At 38.6% G+C, this 16562-nt stretch overlaps 1 protein-coding gene across 2 annotated transcripts; it reads left to right on the top strand.

Moving 5' to 3' along the window:
• The first annotated feature begins 664 nt into the window (after positions 1-664).
• On the top strand, positions 665-11378 carry kif2c (kinesin family member 2C). Of its 2 annotated transcripts, XM_017718436.2 has the most exons (22): positions 665-844; positions 2032-2126; positions 2281-2403; positions 3694-3742; positions 3840-3872; positions 4219-4350; positions 4504-4617; positions 4964-5061; positions 5143-5238; positions 6445-6499; positions 6750-6912; positions 7585-7675; positions 7801-7864; positions 7950-8041; positions 8252-8394; positions 8645-8849; positions 9444-9554; positions 9941-10008; positions 10094-10187; positions 10377-10451; positions 10863-10956; positions 11042-11378. In XM_017718436.2, the coding sequence occupies exons 1-22, from the start codon at positions 784-786 to the stop codon at positions 11104-11106; spliced, it is 2121 nt and encodes a 706-aa protein (XP_017573925.1). In that variant the 5' UTR covers positions 665-783; the 3' UTR covers positions 11107-11378. The 2 variants fall into 2 exon arrangements, with proteins under 2 accessions (XP_017573925.1, XP_037401875.1); XM_037545978.1 differs by lacking the exon at positions 3840-3872.
• Positions 11379-16562: the final 5184 nt, after the last annotated feature.

Below are 16562 nucleotides of genomic sequence, written 5' to 3' on the forward strand. Positions count from 1 at the left end.
GGGATCTAAACGTGTCCTACAGGAAGTTAGTGTTTTTATAATGGTAACCTTTAAGCCAATTCTCATTTTTTTTAAATTACCTAAAAAATCTACTTCATTTAGCCAAACAGGCCTATTTCATTTGCGCATTTAAATCTAAATTAAATACGAATCTACTCACAGATAGATTATATAAAGAGATAAAACCGTGGACTAAATACAGCTTGTGTGAATACATGACCTGAAATAAACGTCTAACGAACAGATGCGTTACCCTGACTGTTGTATAGGTCAAAAAAGCTAGACGTTTTGGGCGCTGCGACAGCGGAATAGTTTTGCCTTTGCGATCTGCTTGCTTTGATTTCGCCTGATCTGGTAATCATGCAGCTCCACATTTTAATTAGCTCTGTCTATTTGTTCAGTAAGGCCGTGGTTTACAGATCAGGCAAAATCAAGGCGAGCCGACAGGAAAGGAGGTTCATTCATCTACTCATCTATTCCAAATGCAGCATTCGTTCTTTATGTCACAGATTGACAGAAACTCCGCTGCTCCCGTTCTTTTCGAACTTTAGCTTGTTTGTGAATTACTGTCTGCCTTTTTCCCCTTTAGCTCTGCTCTCATTGGATCGCGGCGATTCCTCCTCTTACGTGTTTCCGATTAATAAACAACTTCCTGTGACGCTTTTTGAACGCTTGGCGGTCGAGTGTCTGTGTATTTTACTTTTACATGTAAAACGCTTATTCACTTCTTTTATTCTGGCTTGTTTTAAAAGCTAGCGGACTGAATTTCCTTAAAAAACTAAAATGGATCCAGCAGTAGCGAAGCTTCTCATTGGACTCGCCGTAAAAATTAGTCGCAGCGACGGTAAGAAATATCAGCAAGTTAAAGTCACGTTGGTTAGACAGCCGTTGGAGTGAGCAATATTAACCATTTTTTAGTTTGGGCATTCCAGAAACAAATTTAAGTTGCTGCTCGGTAATAAAACCCCTTAGGACATTTCCGTGCGCGTTTTCATGCCTGTTAGTGCTAAGTTAGTCATGTTTTTACAGTGTTTTGATTTGAAATTTGGCACTGAGGAATTTGAGTACGTTAACCTAGCTATGTTGCAGAGGACTAAAGAAAACCTAACTAACTAGTTAGTTAGTGGTTAACTAACGTCTCCACATTTGCAAAGGGGGATCATTAGTCACTAATGACTTTACACAATGAATAGAGTTGCATATTTGTATAATAAACATTATTGCCATTGGGTGTTTTCTGTGGGGTTTGCCTAACCTGTGCCCAGCAGATCGTAAACAGCTCATTTGTAGTTAGTAGGAGCATGGCTTCCATTTCAGAGGAAAACGGATTTGTTTGTATAGCTAAACAAACCACAAAAACTCAAGACGTTTGGGGGAAGCCGGGGTTGATTGACACACTTCATTTTGATTCCCTTATCTCATAAATAATTATCATCTAAAACTAGATGTAATGAAAGTCAAGGGGGTCCTCCATAAATTTAGGAGAGTATTGGGTCATGATGTCACTGGTTTGATAAAGGTTTTGAATACATGTGCATTTATTACATTAACACCGCCTGCTTGGTTATCACAGTCGATGAATGGTTATACTGTGAGGTTATACTATACTTCTAATCAGAAGGTCAAAGATTTTACATATGAATACACATTGAAATACATTAAATACATTTATAATTTAATTCATATAGTTTAAATTCATATCTAATTCTTATTGACAACCAAACCATTTTGACAGCTGACCCCACCCCCCCTTTATACTTTTAGTCTCTTACTGTTTAGCAAATGATGATTTTTTTTTTTAAGTCTCAGCAGTAGATACCATGCCTTTTACTAACTAAGAGATGCTAAGTGCCAAGTGCTATTGCCCAATTGGCTTTAAGCCGATGTGTTTTCATGTGTTTTTCCAGCTAGTGAGTTAATGCTTAACTGATTTATTGAGTTTGGTGATAGTGTCAGCTGTCTAAAGTCGTTCCTGATAATGTGACTTGCGTTACTCACATATTAATTTGTTGTATTTCTATTTGTGTGAAGGGAGAGTGCACAGTGCAACTGTGAAAACAGTCAATTCGGTCAAGTCAACAGTGCATGTGGAATGGAGTGAGCAAGATATGACCAAAGGAAAAGAGGTTGGCAGTGCATCCTGTTAAGATGACATTTGAGTGCTGTTGGTTGTCAATCACAAACAACACTTGAAGACTTTAAAATGTTTTGCAATATCTGCTGACAGTACATAAATGTGTTGTTCTTGTGGTCTTCACAAGTTTTGACTCTGTCCTCTAGATTGATCTGAGTGACATCTGTCAGCTCAATGCAGATTTAATTCAGTACCTGCAACCTCCAAGCCAAGCAGCATCTAGCTCTGCTCCAGTCCCTAACCCTGGACGTGCACCTAAAGCAGAGAAAGTGAGTTATTGAATTCCCAAGATGTGTTAATTGTGGAATATAATATTTATGCCAGTGACCAGACACTTTTATTAAGTACACCTACCATATCTGTACACTCATCATCCATATATGGTCATCTTAACATATAGCTTCATTTTGTGGTCCATCTGTTTCTCTGAATAATTTATTAACCAGTTTTCCCACTATATTTCGGTGTTCTGAAACCTCACAGGACTGCAGAAGAGATATTTGGGTGGTGGATCACTCTCAACACTGCAGTGACTGTAAAGTGGTGGTGGTGTGTCAGTGTGTGTTGTGTTGGTATGGGCAGATCAGACACAGCGGTGTTTTGGTGTCCATTTACTGTGCGCTTTAGTCGACCTGCCTACCTTGTTGGTCCAACCTCTTAACATAATTATAGAGACAGTAACTCACCTGTTGCTGCACTGTCAACTTCTAGTTTTTCTTCAGTGGTCACAAGACAAGTTCTACAGGACACTGTTCGCTGGATGTTTTTGATTAATGGACTATTCTTAGTCCAGGAGTGACACTGAGGTGTTTAAAAATTATATTCTAAACGGATCTGAGCCACTCATGCTGGCGCATCGTACGCTAACATGCTAACACTCCTCCATCACATCAGTGTCATTACTGTAATAGTTCTGTTGTTTTTGACTGATCCAGTAATTTAATGTGTACACTCTTTTAAAGCCATTATCAGCAACTACTTCTCTGATTGTGGCTTAGAATGATCCACCACCCAAATAATACCTGCGCTGTTGTGATCCGTTGGGGTCCTGACCAGGGTAAGAGGGGGTTACCAAAGTATGTAATTGTAGAGCTACAAAGAGCACCTATATAGTAAGAGGAGCTGAGAAAATGGATAATGAGTGTAGGAACAATGAGGTGTACTTAATAAAGTGACCGGTTGGTGATAGCGTCACAAAAAAACATAGTCAAGAGGCAAAATTCCCCCCATGTTTAACATGTTTGGTCCCATAAAATGCCCCTAAATTAGCACTTATAATGTTAGGATTATTGTGGTTGTTTGAGATGACTGCAGTTATTGGATTTCATATTATGCTGTAATAAACAGTGTTAATTGGTTGTGTTTCACAAAAACAACTAAATGTAAATAAAACAAAAAGTAAATGCAGTTATTTATTTAGCATGTAATTGTTGGCCCGGTGTTGGTGTACCGTTACTTTTTAAAACAGTTTTAAGCTCAAATTTTAAACATAAAAATTCATCACTTGACATTTATATAACTTTGACTCCTTCTAACTTAATCTTTGCTTTGTCTTTTAGACGTCAGAGCTTCCTTCAAAGACGTCGAAGATACCAGCTCCTTCAGAGCGTAAGTGACATTCTGCTTTGGTTATTTGCCAGGTATTTGTTCAGACAGAATAATTATGTATAACTTCATAATATTAACGTGTGTTTCCCATTTGAAGCTGTCCCTCCAGCCTGTACTTCTGAGGAACCAGGTTTGCATAGAGTGTTTTTTTTTTATTGCTGTTTCACCCATGCAATCTCACTGATGGGGCTTTTAAAAATCCTAATTCAAATCATTATGCTTTTTGGTACACTATGCCCACTCTCTTCCACAACCTTTCTTTTCACAGAGTTAACTGTTATGAATGTCTATGTTCTTCATAACCTTCTGTAGTGAAAATCATGTCTAGAGATTGATTTGACTTCAGTCCCAAGCATGGTGTTCCAATTGCAGTGTGCCTTTAATAGTCATAGGCCTCTTAGATATGCACCCTGAATTTACTTAGCTGAAATGTTTGTCCAGTTGCTTTGCACCGAGTCCTTTATTTTGGCCTACAGTTCCCAGAAGGATGACCACACGGCAGACATGTCTATTTCGTCCACCTGCTGCTTCATCTGCTAGCTATGCAGTAGCTGCTGAAGAGGCTACCAGCCAGGAAGTACCCTCGTCTACTATTCCCAGACCCTCAGGTTAGTACAGTGGCTGTTAGGACTTTATCCGTCTTTAAAATGGGCATGCACCAAGATGGAGTTTCTGAGTCAATACAAACAAGTGAAACAGGATTAACAGAGGGTCTTGTTAAATCTCTGAAGTCTCATAATTGTTCCCACTTGATATGCCAGGATTATCAAGTTATCAGAGAAGGCTGGCTGCTAAACCATCATCTCCACTGCTGCCTACCATTGAAGCGGTGTCGGAGAGTGAGGCCTCAAAATGTGCCCCTGTTACTTCAGCAAGTAAGTTAAAAGTGCACTGTGCATTTGCATTGCTTACATTTACTGTGCATTTAGTCAGTTGTTGGGAGCACATTTCCTCTGTTCTTAAGTACATACTTAAATACTACAATCACATTAGCTTTTCACATTCAAAAATTTGTGTGCTAGTGTAATACTCAAGTTCTGCAGAAAAAGGTCTACCTGGAAAGTCAAGGAATTGTACACTTAAGTGGAATTGCCATATTTTCTATGGTAATGTATTATTGCCGCTTCTCCCTCAGGGGTGCGGGGGGTGCTGGAGCCTATCCCATCTATCTAATGTATTATTGATGTATTCATATTACCTGTCTGTTCATTTACTTGTCAGGTACTCGTCTTTCCCGCGTCCCAGAAGTGAATAAAGCAGCAAACAAAAGGTTGTCCATTTCAAATAAAAACTCTGAAACTCAGACCAAGAAAGGAAAGGTATGTGGTACATTTGAAGAGTTGAACATTTAATGGAAAGCAATGCTATTTGCTTACTTCTCTGTTTTTGTCCTTTATTAGTATGGAGATATGAGCCGACCAAACAAGCAGTTTTACCAGATGATTGAAGAGTACCGTGAGACTGTGGAGACAGTTCCGTTGTCTTTGACTGATCCTGTAAGTTATTACATACATTCTGTTAAAGCCATACTTGGCAGCTACTTCTCCTTGTAGTAGATAGGGAGCTGCTGCTTCTTCTTTACTGTCACCATCCAGTTGGGTCATATTAGAAACAAGCTTTGGTAGCACTCACTGAGCACTCCTAGGTTGACTGTATAGACCTGCAATTATAGACTATATCTGCAATTATAGACTCAGCTGTTGTCATGCATTACTTCTTAATTACCCACTACCTCATTCATCAGGATCCAGGCTACTGACCAAATATTGTTTGGGTGGCAGATCATTCACAGCAGTGATATTCACATGATAGTGTTGTGATTGTGTGGTGTGGGTATGACTGTATAAATCAGAGCAGTGTTGCTGGAGTTTTTACACGTTTGTGTCACTGCTTGGTTTCGAGCTGTCAGCCACCCAAAAATATCCGTTCAATCACGGCTCTGTGGTAACTGGAATGGAGTAAGTGGAAACTGGTTGTTGATGACTGGCTTGATGATTGATTGGCTATATCAGACCTTGCATGACAACAGATGGGCTACAATCTGTGTACTAGTAAGAGTAATGTACAAGTAAATGTTTCTAATAAAGATGACTGTGGAGGGTTACTATTGGTAAGCTCTAGAGCTGTCACCAATAAGCTGAGTGCTCAATTATTTGTTTCTCTATTTAGTATCAGAAAGGTTTGTATTTATTAAAGCCACAACAAGCTGTTTTTGTTAATATATTAAAAATTTAAAAAAGAAATAATTACAGCTGGTCCACATCACCTTATCTCAGAGGGCAACAAACTGCACCAATTTCCCCATGGCAATTGAAGCTAAAAGAATTCAGAAGTCTCTATAAGAAATCATGTGAGGGATCCCTCACCCTCATCCATAATATTGAAAAAATCCTCAGTGCAAAAGTTGCAGTAAAAGACTGATATACTCTGCATATGAGTCTGATGATTGATTGCCAGACTGGTTTGAAACATGAATGCACCTTTTAATTGACAGCAGTTGGTTCAGTACAAGAATTTTGTTTACATCAGCTACAGGGAGTTCATAATTTTGAAATGATGCTTATTTGGTTGTTTATCATTTATTCTTCTGTCAGAATTTTTTCTTCTTAAGTCTTCATAATTTTTCAGCTATAAAAATATGATTTTAACGATATGCATGCATGATTAACCCTAGACATTTGATAAACCTTTTTTTTGCTAAGGTTGAGCTTCACAGAATTTGTGTGTGCGTGCGCAAGCGGCCTCTGAATAAAAAAGGTAAGAGGCTAATCTAACCAAGAGTAACTGAACATTTTTAAGTCATTAATCTGTTCAGAAATCACTCTTAAAATGAAGATTATTTAATACTAGTAATTACCAGTTTAACTTTACACTTAAGCTCTTAAGAGTTTTTTTTCTTGGTTTTGTTTTCGTTTTTAATAAATTTAAAAATTTAATAATAAAAAAAAAATTTAATAAAAAGTTATTTTGTTCCTCCACCATTCTTACTTGGATATCTATTTTTCAGAGATGGCTAAGAAAGAGATTGATGTGGTGACTATCCCTGGTAATGGAGTCCTTCTGTTCCATGAGCCCAAGCAGAAGGTGGACCTCACAAAGTACCTTGACAACCAGCTTTTCCATTTTGATTACTCATTTGACGAAAATGCCACCAATGACTTGGTTTACAGGTAATGTAGTGTTTTGTGTGAAAATAATTTAAGAGTTTAAGGACGCATTCAGTATGGTTTTCCAGTTCCAGAACTGGAAGGGCTGTTGTGTGGCACAGTTTTCCCTTGTCTACACCTCCTCAGTAACTGACTGTCAAGCCCTTTGTCACTACACTGAGATGCATAATGCATGCTTTGACTTTCTTGGAGTGAAACTAGAGGACCCTTTTGATGCAGTGTGTGTCACTCTAATACTAACCAACCTCAGTTGTCACCTTAGAAGTCTGGGTATTTTTCTGTGGAGGTGAGGGGAGGGGTTGCCTATATCTATATTTACAAAGTCTTTAGATGAAATTTATATGAATTCAGATTACTGAAAGGCTGCATTTCAATTTATGTTAGTGCTGTAGTCGCACTAAATAAGGTGATGCTCAAGTTGCGTCTTTGGCAGAGGCCTAGTGCCTAACTGTACTTTGCAGTGACTGAATATTTATGGTGTATTTTCTATCAAATAGAATACCTGATGTTTTTGAAATCACAAAAGCTTCTGTTGTTTATCACAGCAGTTAGTTATAGCTGTTCCTAATGGGGGATTTGGCTGTAAACAAAGCCCATATTCTACTTGCACTCTGCTAGACTTGGTCCTTTAATCCTTCTGGTGTGTTATGGTGTTTTATTGCTTTGCCTTTCCAGGTTCACTGCCAGACCTCTGGTCAGGACTATTTTTGAGGGTGGTAGGGCGACATGTTTTGCATATGGACAAACCGGGAGTGGAAAGACACATGTATGTATAGTATTACATTGAAAAAGTGTTGTACTGTGATGTGTTCTAGAGAATTTAGTTTTTTTTTTTTTGTTTTGTTTTTTTTGTTTTGTTTTTTTCCCTTTTTTTTTGTCCTGCCTCAATAGACAATGGGTGGTGACTTCTCTGGCAAAGCCCAAAACAGCTCTAAAGGAATCTATGCTTTGGCAGGTAATTTTTTGCTGTTTAAGTGACATTTTTGTCCTGTATTTGTATTACACCAGTCTGACTTTAAAGTTGTCTGTATACCTCACAGCACAGGATGTATTCACCTTACTGCAGCAGAGGAGATATGCTGAAATGGATCTGTGCCCATATGTTACTTTTTTTGAGATCTACAATGGCAAGGTTTGTGTCAGGCTAGGTGAAAGTCTTTAAACAATCAAAATAAGTTACAGGTTAATTATTTTGTCTGTAGGTAATGAAATGCTCTGGCACTTAGCAACCACATCAATATTAGTACATGCTAATTCATAAACATAGAGTTAAGACATGTTAAGCTGGATCTGAACATGAACAAATACAAAGCTATTGAGTTGTATGTGCTTGTTTTTGCAGGTTTTTGACTTGCTGAATAAGAAAGCCAAGCTGCGTGTTCTAGAGGATGAAAACCAGCAGGTCCAGGTTGTGGGCCTGCAAGAAATGCCTGTCTCTTCTGTAGATGATGTCATAAAAATGATTGAAAAGGGCAGTGCATGCAGGTAGATTTTATTTATTTAATGCTTACTAGTGGCAATCTAAGTATTGTTTTACTTTTTTAGAAACCCTTCAATTCTCTTGATTCATTAAGGTAAGGTTGTAAGATTAGGTGGCATAGTCCAGGGATGTAACTGTCTATAAACATTCTGGCCCCTAATGGATCACTTGATGTACGTAAATGGAATGTAAACTTTGCCTTCATCTGGATTTAAATGCTTCTGTCATCCTCTCTTCCTGTTGTTCCTGTCTTAGAACATCAGGCCAGACATTTGCCAATGCCAACTCGTCCCGGTCCCATGCAGTCCTGCAGGTAATCCTGAGGCGTCGTAAGCAGCTTTATGGGAAGTTCTCTCTGGTGGACTTGGCAGGGAATGAGAGGGGCACAGATGTCAGCAGCAACGATCGTCAGACCATGGTGGAGACAGCGGAGATAAACCGCAGCCTCCTGGCACTGAAGGTACTGTAACTCTCCATGTAAGAATGTTCACAATCAACCTTTAGTGTTGGTACCATTTGACTGTAGGTAGTTATGCCTGTTGTGACAAAACATTCCATGTCAGTTTTGGTGGTGGTGACATTTAGTATTCTTAATTAATTAATTAATTAATTATTTTGCTTAATATTACTTTGCATAAAATTCCAGCTGGCCTTTACAATGTATGAATATTTCATAAACGTTTCATAAATAGACAGGAATAGTACAAAATTATTTGAAATAAAATCCCATCTTGGGGATTGAAGGTTTTGTTTCAACAGCGAAGAGTCGAAGAGGTTAATGTAACTGCACTGCAGAATCCAGTATTATTACTTGATATTGGATGTTTCTTTGTTCATTGGCCTTTACAGTGTATGAATATTTCATGATAAATGGGCCAACAGGAATAGTACAAAAGTGTTGGTTTTTTTGGGGGGGGTTTGTGTGTAATATGACATTATAATGACAAATTTGTTTGTAAAGTTTTTACCTTAGTTTTTGCAGTAATGTGAATAAACAACTTTTGAAAATCTTGGGAATGCCTGTGTTTAGCTGATGGTATGTCTGAATTCCCAGGAGTGTATCCGATCACTGGGACAGAACAGTGAGCACATCCCCTTCAGGATGAGTAAGCTCACCCAAGTGCTCAGAGACTCCTTCATTGGCGAGAACTCCAGAACCTGCATGGTAATTAGAGTGGGCTGGTATGAAAGAAAAGACTTTCTCAGAGTTTTTTAGGCAGTCCTCCGGTCACCCCACACAGTCTACATTTTTGTTCACTCCTGACTCCAACACATGGGGATGGAGCAAAAATCTGGACAGTAAGAGGGTCTTGAGGACATGCTTACTGCTATAAAGGCATGGAATTAGAAAATTACTTGCATTGTTAGAAGAAATGTTTTTTAGCTGAAGGACCACTACAGTTATTTATTACTTTTCTTACTATTTTCATTCTTTCTGTGGCAGTCATTTTGTATGCTTTTTTTTTTTTTTTTTTTTTTTTTTTTAAGTGTTCTCTATGAAGAAAAGTGTAGTGTTACACAAATTACCTTTCAAATATTGTACCTTTCCAGATTGCCATGATCTCACCTGGTATGAGCTCTTGTGATTACACACTGAATACACTACGTTATGCAGACAGGTACACGTCCACTTTCTTTAGGAAGAAGCATACCCTCTAGTGGTCAAAATTTGGTTTTACACTCTTCTCTTTTTGTGTTTGGCAGGGTGAAAGAGCTGAATGGAGTGTCTAAGGGAGTTGAAAATGAGAACACTAAAGTAACAGAGGAGTCAGAGGAGGTCAGCAGCTCTTTAGAGGAGGTAAGTGTAGCATGGACCATACAGCTGTGCATATATTTTCAGCGAAGTCTACCAGTGCATATGTTTCCATGGAGACATTTCACCCATACTGCTGAAAATGAGTCTTCTTTGTTTATAGATCATTTGCACAGGTTTTTTTAAATGGTTTTGTTACTGGAAGACTTCAGTCAAGCTCAGTTTTTGTTTCAGGAGTCTATTCATGCAGAACTTGAAGCAATGACCCACATTTCTGAGGTGGAGGAGAAGTTCTATGAAGACCTGCAGGTGTGTAGTTCTTGATTACTCCTTGCTCACATAAAGGCAAAGTTATACTTTACCTGCATATACAAAAATGAGTAATTCTTTATGAGTTTCTTATTGTCTCTTCTACAAAATGTTTTTGTGTGAAATAATGAATATTGCTAGTTACCATTGACAGTTGCGATTGGTTTACAGCTGTATATACTATAGATTCTCTTTGAAAGTAAAGTTCAAATTTGCTGCATAGGGACACCTCTATTTTTTTCTCTGCCATGTTGAATCACGCTTAGGTCACCCCCCCCACCCCACCCCACCCCACCCCCCTTCCCCATCAGAAATAAGTGAACTTCCATTTTAAGGAACATTTCGACAGTTTACGGCTGGAAAGTAAGGCCCACCTACAAAGGCAAGTGTCTCCGCTAATTTCTTTTGCAGGGCGCAAGTGAAATTGGCAGAGCAATGGAACATGCATCATATGACATAGTAAATGGTCTCCCGGAAATTGAGGCATATATGGAGAAACTGCAAGGTATGGACTTTCTTTATCTCTGATAGAAATCCATGATGTTGGCAAAAGCAGTGTGCATTAATAAAAACCATTGTCTTTGATGTAGGATCCTACCAGGCTCTGCGATCAGCTATCGAGGCATTGAGGGCCAGGTCTTCCACTCTGGCATGACATGCAAATGGAGAGAGAATGTAACCAAATCATGTAGTTTGGTTTTTGGAGGTGTGTCTAACACATTTCTCTGTTATAACCCCTTCCCTAGTCTAAAAGAAGTTCTAAATGTTTGTTCAGATTATGTTTGTACTAAATTGTGTCGTTTGGAAACCTTTTTATTCCGTGAATGAATGTTTACTTCTGACAGTTTGAGTGCTGTTATAGTTGTGCTCAGTTCAACTGAACTGTACTTGGATTTTCACAATAAACCTCATCTTTACAAAGCTGTATCAGAGAGCTTGCTTTCACCTTGCTTTGATGTATTTAATGTCTGGATTGTAATCTGGATGCACTTTTGCCAGATTCTGCTTACACATTTAAATAAATGTACCTCCAGTGTGATCAGATGAGATGTGATTTTACTTGCTTGTTTAAAGTGTATAGAAATGTACACATTGTTTTCAGTTTACTTTTCCAACTCCGTTATAATACAAATGTACAGGCTAGGCTCAGGTGCTTTCATTGGTCCAGAGTGCAAGAAAGAACCTGTTTTGTGAATGTCTTTGACCATGCAGATCTTGCGTCTCACATTTCCTTGTTTATCTTTTTGCCGACTAGCCAACAGACACATTTTTGCTTATGTGACTATATGCAGATGTGGAAAACATTCCTTTTACACCTGTGTTCAAAGTGATCAAGATCTGTCTTTAACCACCTCAGAATGTGCGGTTGGTTCAGATTCACCAGCAACTTCTCTGAGGAAGATGTGTGAGCCCAGTTACAGTGAGTTTCTCCACACCTCTCTTCGTACTTGTTACAGATGTAAGTAGCTCTTTCCATGTGTGCGGTCAGACTCAGAAGTTGGAGTGGACTGATGGATGTGACGGAATCTGCTGTCTCACACTAGTGAGCAAAGTCGTATGGTGCATTCCAATCATCCTCGTCGTTTCCTGCAATGTACTGCACAGAGTATTCAGACATTTTAAGGGTGATTACAAACCTTTGGGGAAAAGTTCCACTGGAAGGGAACTTCAAACAGCACAAGGAGTAGTGAGCAGCGGTTTATCACTGCACAGGAAGCTGTAGTATTGAGGGTGGGAGAGGGAGATAAAATTGTAGCGGCCGCTGGGGAGGCGTGGAGCGAAGCTGAGTGATGCAGGGAGACTGGGACCAGCCTATTAACCCAGCGAGCGAGGCTAACTGCTCTTTTGGACTCCCCGGTCACGGATGGCTGTAGCATCACCAGGGATCAAACTAGCGATTAGAGCTTGGATGGTTTCGCCGCTCGGGAGCCTCGTAACTATTGACTGAAATGATCAGATTCAGCCAGAATTCCTCCCCTTTTAGTGTAGCTTGGGTGGTCCTAATCTTAAGGAACCATGGAAAACAGAAAAAGTAACGACATTGCTTTTTTTTGTTTTTTATATAGAAACTTTTGTCAGAGAATGCAAACTAATTTCAAGGAAGCGCATAATGTTTGTGAGGGAACACAAAGGTTTAACAGGGGAATGCAGTGCCGTTGCAATGTTTTTGTAAGGGCACTTTTGAGCAAAACTCGTCTAAGCTTTATCTTTAACAATCACAAGGCCGATGTGGGCTGTCCTGCCCACACAGCTTCACTGCTGTCTTTCACTTTAAGTCTTAGCAACCTAGCGAAGGCTAAACTAGCCAGCATAACCAAACGCACAAACTAGCTTATATTCCATTCGTTCATTCAGCCAAATGGCCATGCCAGCTTTCCTTCCATCTGTGTGCATTCCCTAGATATACATCCAGCAGAAAGGTGAACTTTCTGTAAGGCTTCACCACATAAAAGCTGGATAATGTTATGGATAATAGTAAGAGATCATCATGGACAGGACGGTATAGTCTGCATCTCTGCATGTACACGTTAAACCTGTTACTCATGTCCTCTCTGTTCTCACTGTTGTGTTCAGCTCTGCTTGAATGATGCAGGTTAGACATCACTAGGTTCATCACTATCAGCTGTAACCATTAGCATATTAGGCCTTGTCCAAAAAGTTCGTAGACAAGTCTGATCAATTCATCTAAGCAAGTTACATTAAATATATTTTATTAATAATAATAATATTATTATTATTATTATTGTTGTTGTTGTTATTATTATTCAAACTTTACTAGATGTTTTTAATGTAATACTTAGTTTTTACCAAAATTTTAATGTCAGTTTCCTGGGACTGTGAGATATAAGAGGAATGCTTCATTTACCATTTGCATAGAAAATAAACCTTTGTTGGTGTTGGGGTTTCAGGGCATTAAAGCCTTACTTTTCTAAAGGTCACTGAAATGGCAAAATGTTTTCAGATAAGGTTATTTAGAGAAAAGAAATCCTCATCTGAAACTATACAGATCAAGTTCACTTTTAAAGTTCTTTATTTTTTTGGAGCTTTAACAAATCATCACAAAATGTCATTTCTAAATAGAATAATGAATGAAACTATGACTTATTTCATTTGACAGACTCAGATAAGTCCAGCCATGACAACAGTTTTAATGTGCTCAGTTTGGATTTCATTACCAAGGTGGTATGTGAACATCTTTTCCTGCTTAGCATTGATTGTTCACACCATGCTGCTTCCACAGTTTGACAGATAATGGGCAATATTTATTATTATTATTATTATTAGTAGTAGTAGTAGTAGTAGTCGTATTATCATTGTTGTTAGTAGTAGTAGTATTTACTGAAACATTGAATTTTTTGGCAGATTTTTATCAATCTTTTAATATTACTTATTATATTCCTAATTTTTATTAATATTTTTGTATGAGTCGAAGTTGCACTATAATTAGCATTATGTGCTCTTTAGTGAACAAGACTGCCATTTTAAAGCCTATTTAAATAACATAGATCAAAGAAAGTGCTGTATCGAATGTAAGATGATTTAGCACAATAAATAATAAATAATAAAAAAGTATTTAAGCATTTAACTATTTTGTGGAGACATTCTTTGCCAAAATATGCCAACAGGCATCTAGAACTCCTCAAAAAGTGTTAATTGTCTCCTTAAACATGTGTTCCTGACATAGTATCAAACTGACAGGCAAAGGTTCAGGGTTGCTGAGTATGACCTCTGTACTCTTCCCATCAGTTGCAGTAGGTTCACCCTTCTCTGTGACCCTTTCCGCACACACAGACTGCCATACACAGTTTACACTCACCCTGCAAGCAAAAGCTGACACATGACAAATCAAAGGCCTACTAAACAACTCGCACCGAACAATTTTCCCCAAAGGACAAAAATAAACAAAATCGTCCTGAAACTGGGTGGCCCCATGTCTCTGTGTGAGGCCCACCAGGCCAAGTGCTTCCTCCGAGAGAACACCCCCTCCCCCCCAAACACACACACATGCACACACCCCTGCTCACTGGGTGGTATTCACCAAACACACGTCGACGCACAACATCTCCGAACCATACTCAAATACCACACTGTTGATTTTCCCATGTTATTGCAATGCTAAAAACGCACCCAATTATTCTGTTCCATTTAGCTTACGTTCAGACTACACAAAGCAGTAATGGTTCCTTGGTGGCGAGCTGCTCCAGTGATATGATGTAAGCAAAGTTCAATCCTGCAGGATTTCTGTTTAGTCCATAACTGGTCCTCAGGAGTTACGATGGCCCAAAGTTTTCCAGCATAATCAGCAGATGTATGTTTACAAGATTTACTTTTATTTGTTGAGGTATACAAAAATACATTGTCCATCACTTAATTACATTACTTCCTCTGAAGCATTTTGGTCAACTTGTAAAACAAAATTATACCATTACATTATTAGTAGTGGTGTTCCTGCTGGTGTACAGAGATGGAGAGAACACATACTCAAGTAAATATTGTTACTTCAGTGAAATGAGTCCAGTATAAGTAAAAGAACCTTTCCATAAACAGCTTGAGTAGGAATGAAAATGAAGGAGCTAAAAGCAACTAAAGTAATGACAACTCATCAATCATATCAGTACAGAAACTGAAATTTATCAGGCATCACCTCAAACAGGTGTGACCTGTCACCAACAAAGCATGACTTAGTAACTAAATGTTAATGGCTAAAATGGACCTGAGTAAAATGTAGATTACCTTCTTCACAAATATACTTGACGTAATAGAGTTATGATATGAAACTACTTAGTTACCAATGGCTCCAAATCCATCAACATGTTCAATGAGTGCATGTAACTATATAAATGTGAATATAAAATTACGTAAAACTAGTTCTTTTCTACATTTACCAGAGTATAAATTTTAGTAATTATTTATGAATATTTTGTTAATGTAGTATCAATATAGTCAATTTCAAGTTACTGTTTAGACTTAATCACCCATTAAAGCACAGCCTTACAAGACTCCTCTACCACTTAATCTCCAGTGACTTGTTCTGCCAACAAGTGACTTATTACAATTTTACAATGGTCAGATTAGCCCAAACAACTGTTTATATTCGAATACTTTACACTTTAAAACATGATAGTTCTACAAGGATTCTTTATAAAGAACATGGATCTGTATAGAGCCACAAACACTCAAAGAACCCTTGCATGGTTAAAGGATGTGTCATGAAATAGTTTTTCAGACTAATAAAGAATCTGCTGTAGATGTTTCTGTACAAAACATATTTGAAAAAAGTTCTATATAGCATCGAAAGAGTTTTTCTATCGTCAGGATGTCAAGCTTGTAACAAAAGAAGAACTCTTCTTGGTCCTATATAAGATTGTCTTTCAGAAAGGAACCCTCTACAGCACATTCTCCATCAATCTGAAGAATGCTTTGTATAGAACACCATATAGAACCATTTTCTTTAATAAAGAACCCTTGAAGAGCAATCTTTGTAACATGTGTAGTCTGTTCCTGGGTCTCTGAGTCTCTGTCCAGCACAGATTGGTGGTTTTCCTGTTCAGTCAAACTTTCTCTGCAAATCAGTGTTGTTCTATTGGAAAATCCTTAGTGAAACTACAAAGGCTCACATGAGGATTGTGCCAGAAATTGTTCCTCACGTTTTGGCCATGTCACTTTTTTTTTAAGAGGCCTAGGGGAAGTTGTGTGGGATTTTTTGATCTGGAGATGTTTCATCATGTGAGCTCGGCCTTGTGTCTGTTGGCCTTCAAGTCTGTTGGACCCTGCTCACTGGATTCCAGCTGTCCACATGAATATTTTCTCAGTGAGGAGAAAAATTGGCAACGGCCGCTGTTCGGCTCCCATCACCTCCGCAGACTAAATAAACAGCCCAAACCACCCAGCGAGTCCATCCGAACAGCCTCTGTTTTCTTTTCTTCCTTGCTGTCTCCTTTTGAGCACTCTTTGCTGCTGGAGGCATCTGGACGTGTTGGTGTCTGTCAACACGAGGCCTGTGGCACTCTATCTACGTTCTTCCTCCCTTGAGGTGGGCAGACTGTTGGAGCTTTGCACACGTGTATACACCCAGTGGCTGTTTATGCTTACCTTACTAATGGCTAGCTG

This window comes from Pygocentrus nattereri, chromosome 2 (genome assembly GCF_015220715.1).
Source record: "Pygocentrus nattereri isolate fPygNat1 chromosome 2, fPygNat1.pri, whole genome shotgun sequence".
Lineage (NCBI taxonomy): Eukaryota > Metazoa > Chordata > Actinopteri > Characiformes > Serrasalmidae > Pygocentrus > Pygocentrus nattereri.

Coding starts and splice junctions, on each gene's coding strand:
- kif2c (XM_017718436.2), top strand. CDS start 784: ATGGATCCAGCAGTAGCGAAGCTTCTCATTGGACTCGCCGTAAAAATT. Junction 845..2,031: donor AAAAATTAGTCGCAGCGACG/GTAAGAAATATC, acceptor ATTTGTGTGAAG/GGAGAGTGCACAGTGCAACT. Junction 3,743..3,839: donor GATACCAGCTCCTTCAGAGC/GTAAGTGACATT, acceptor TCCCATTTGAAG/CTGTCCCTCCAGCCTGTACT.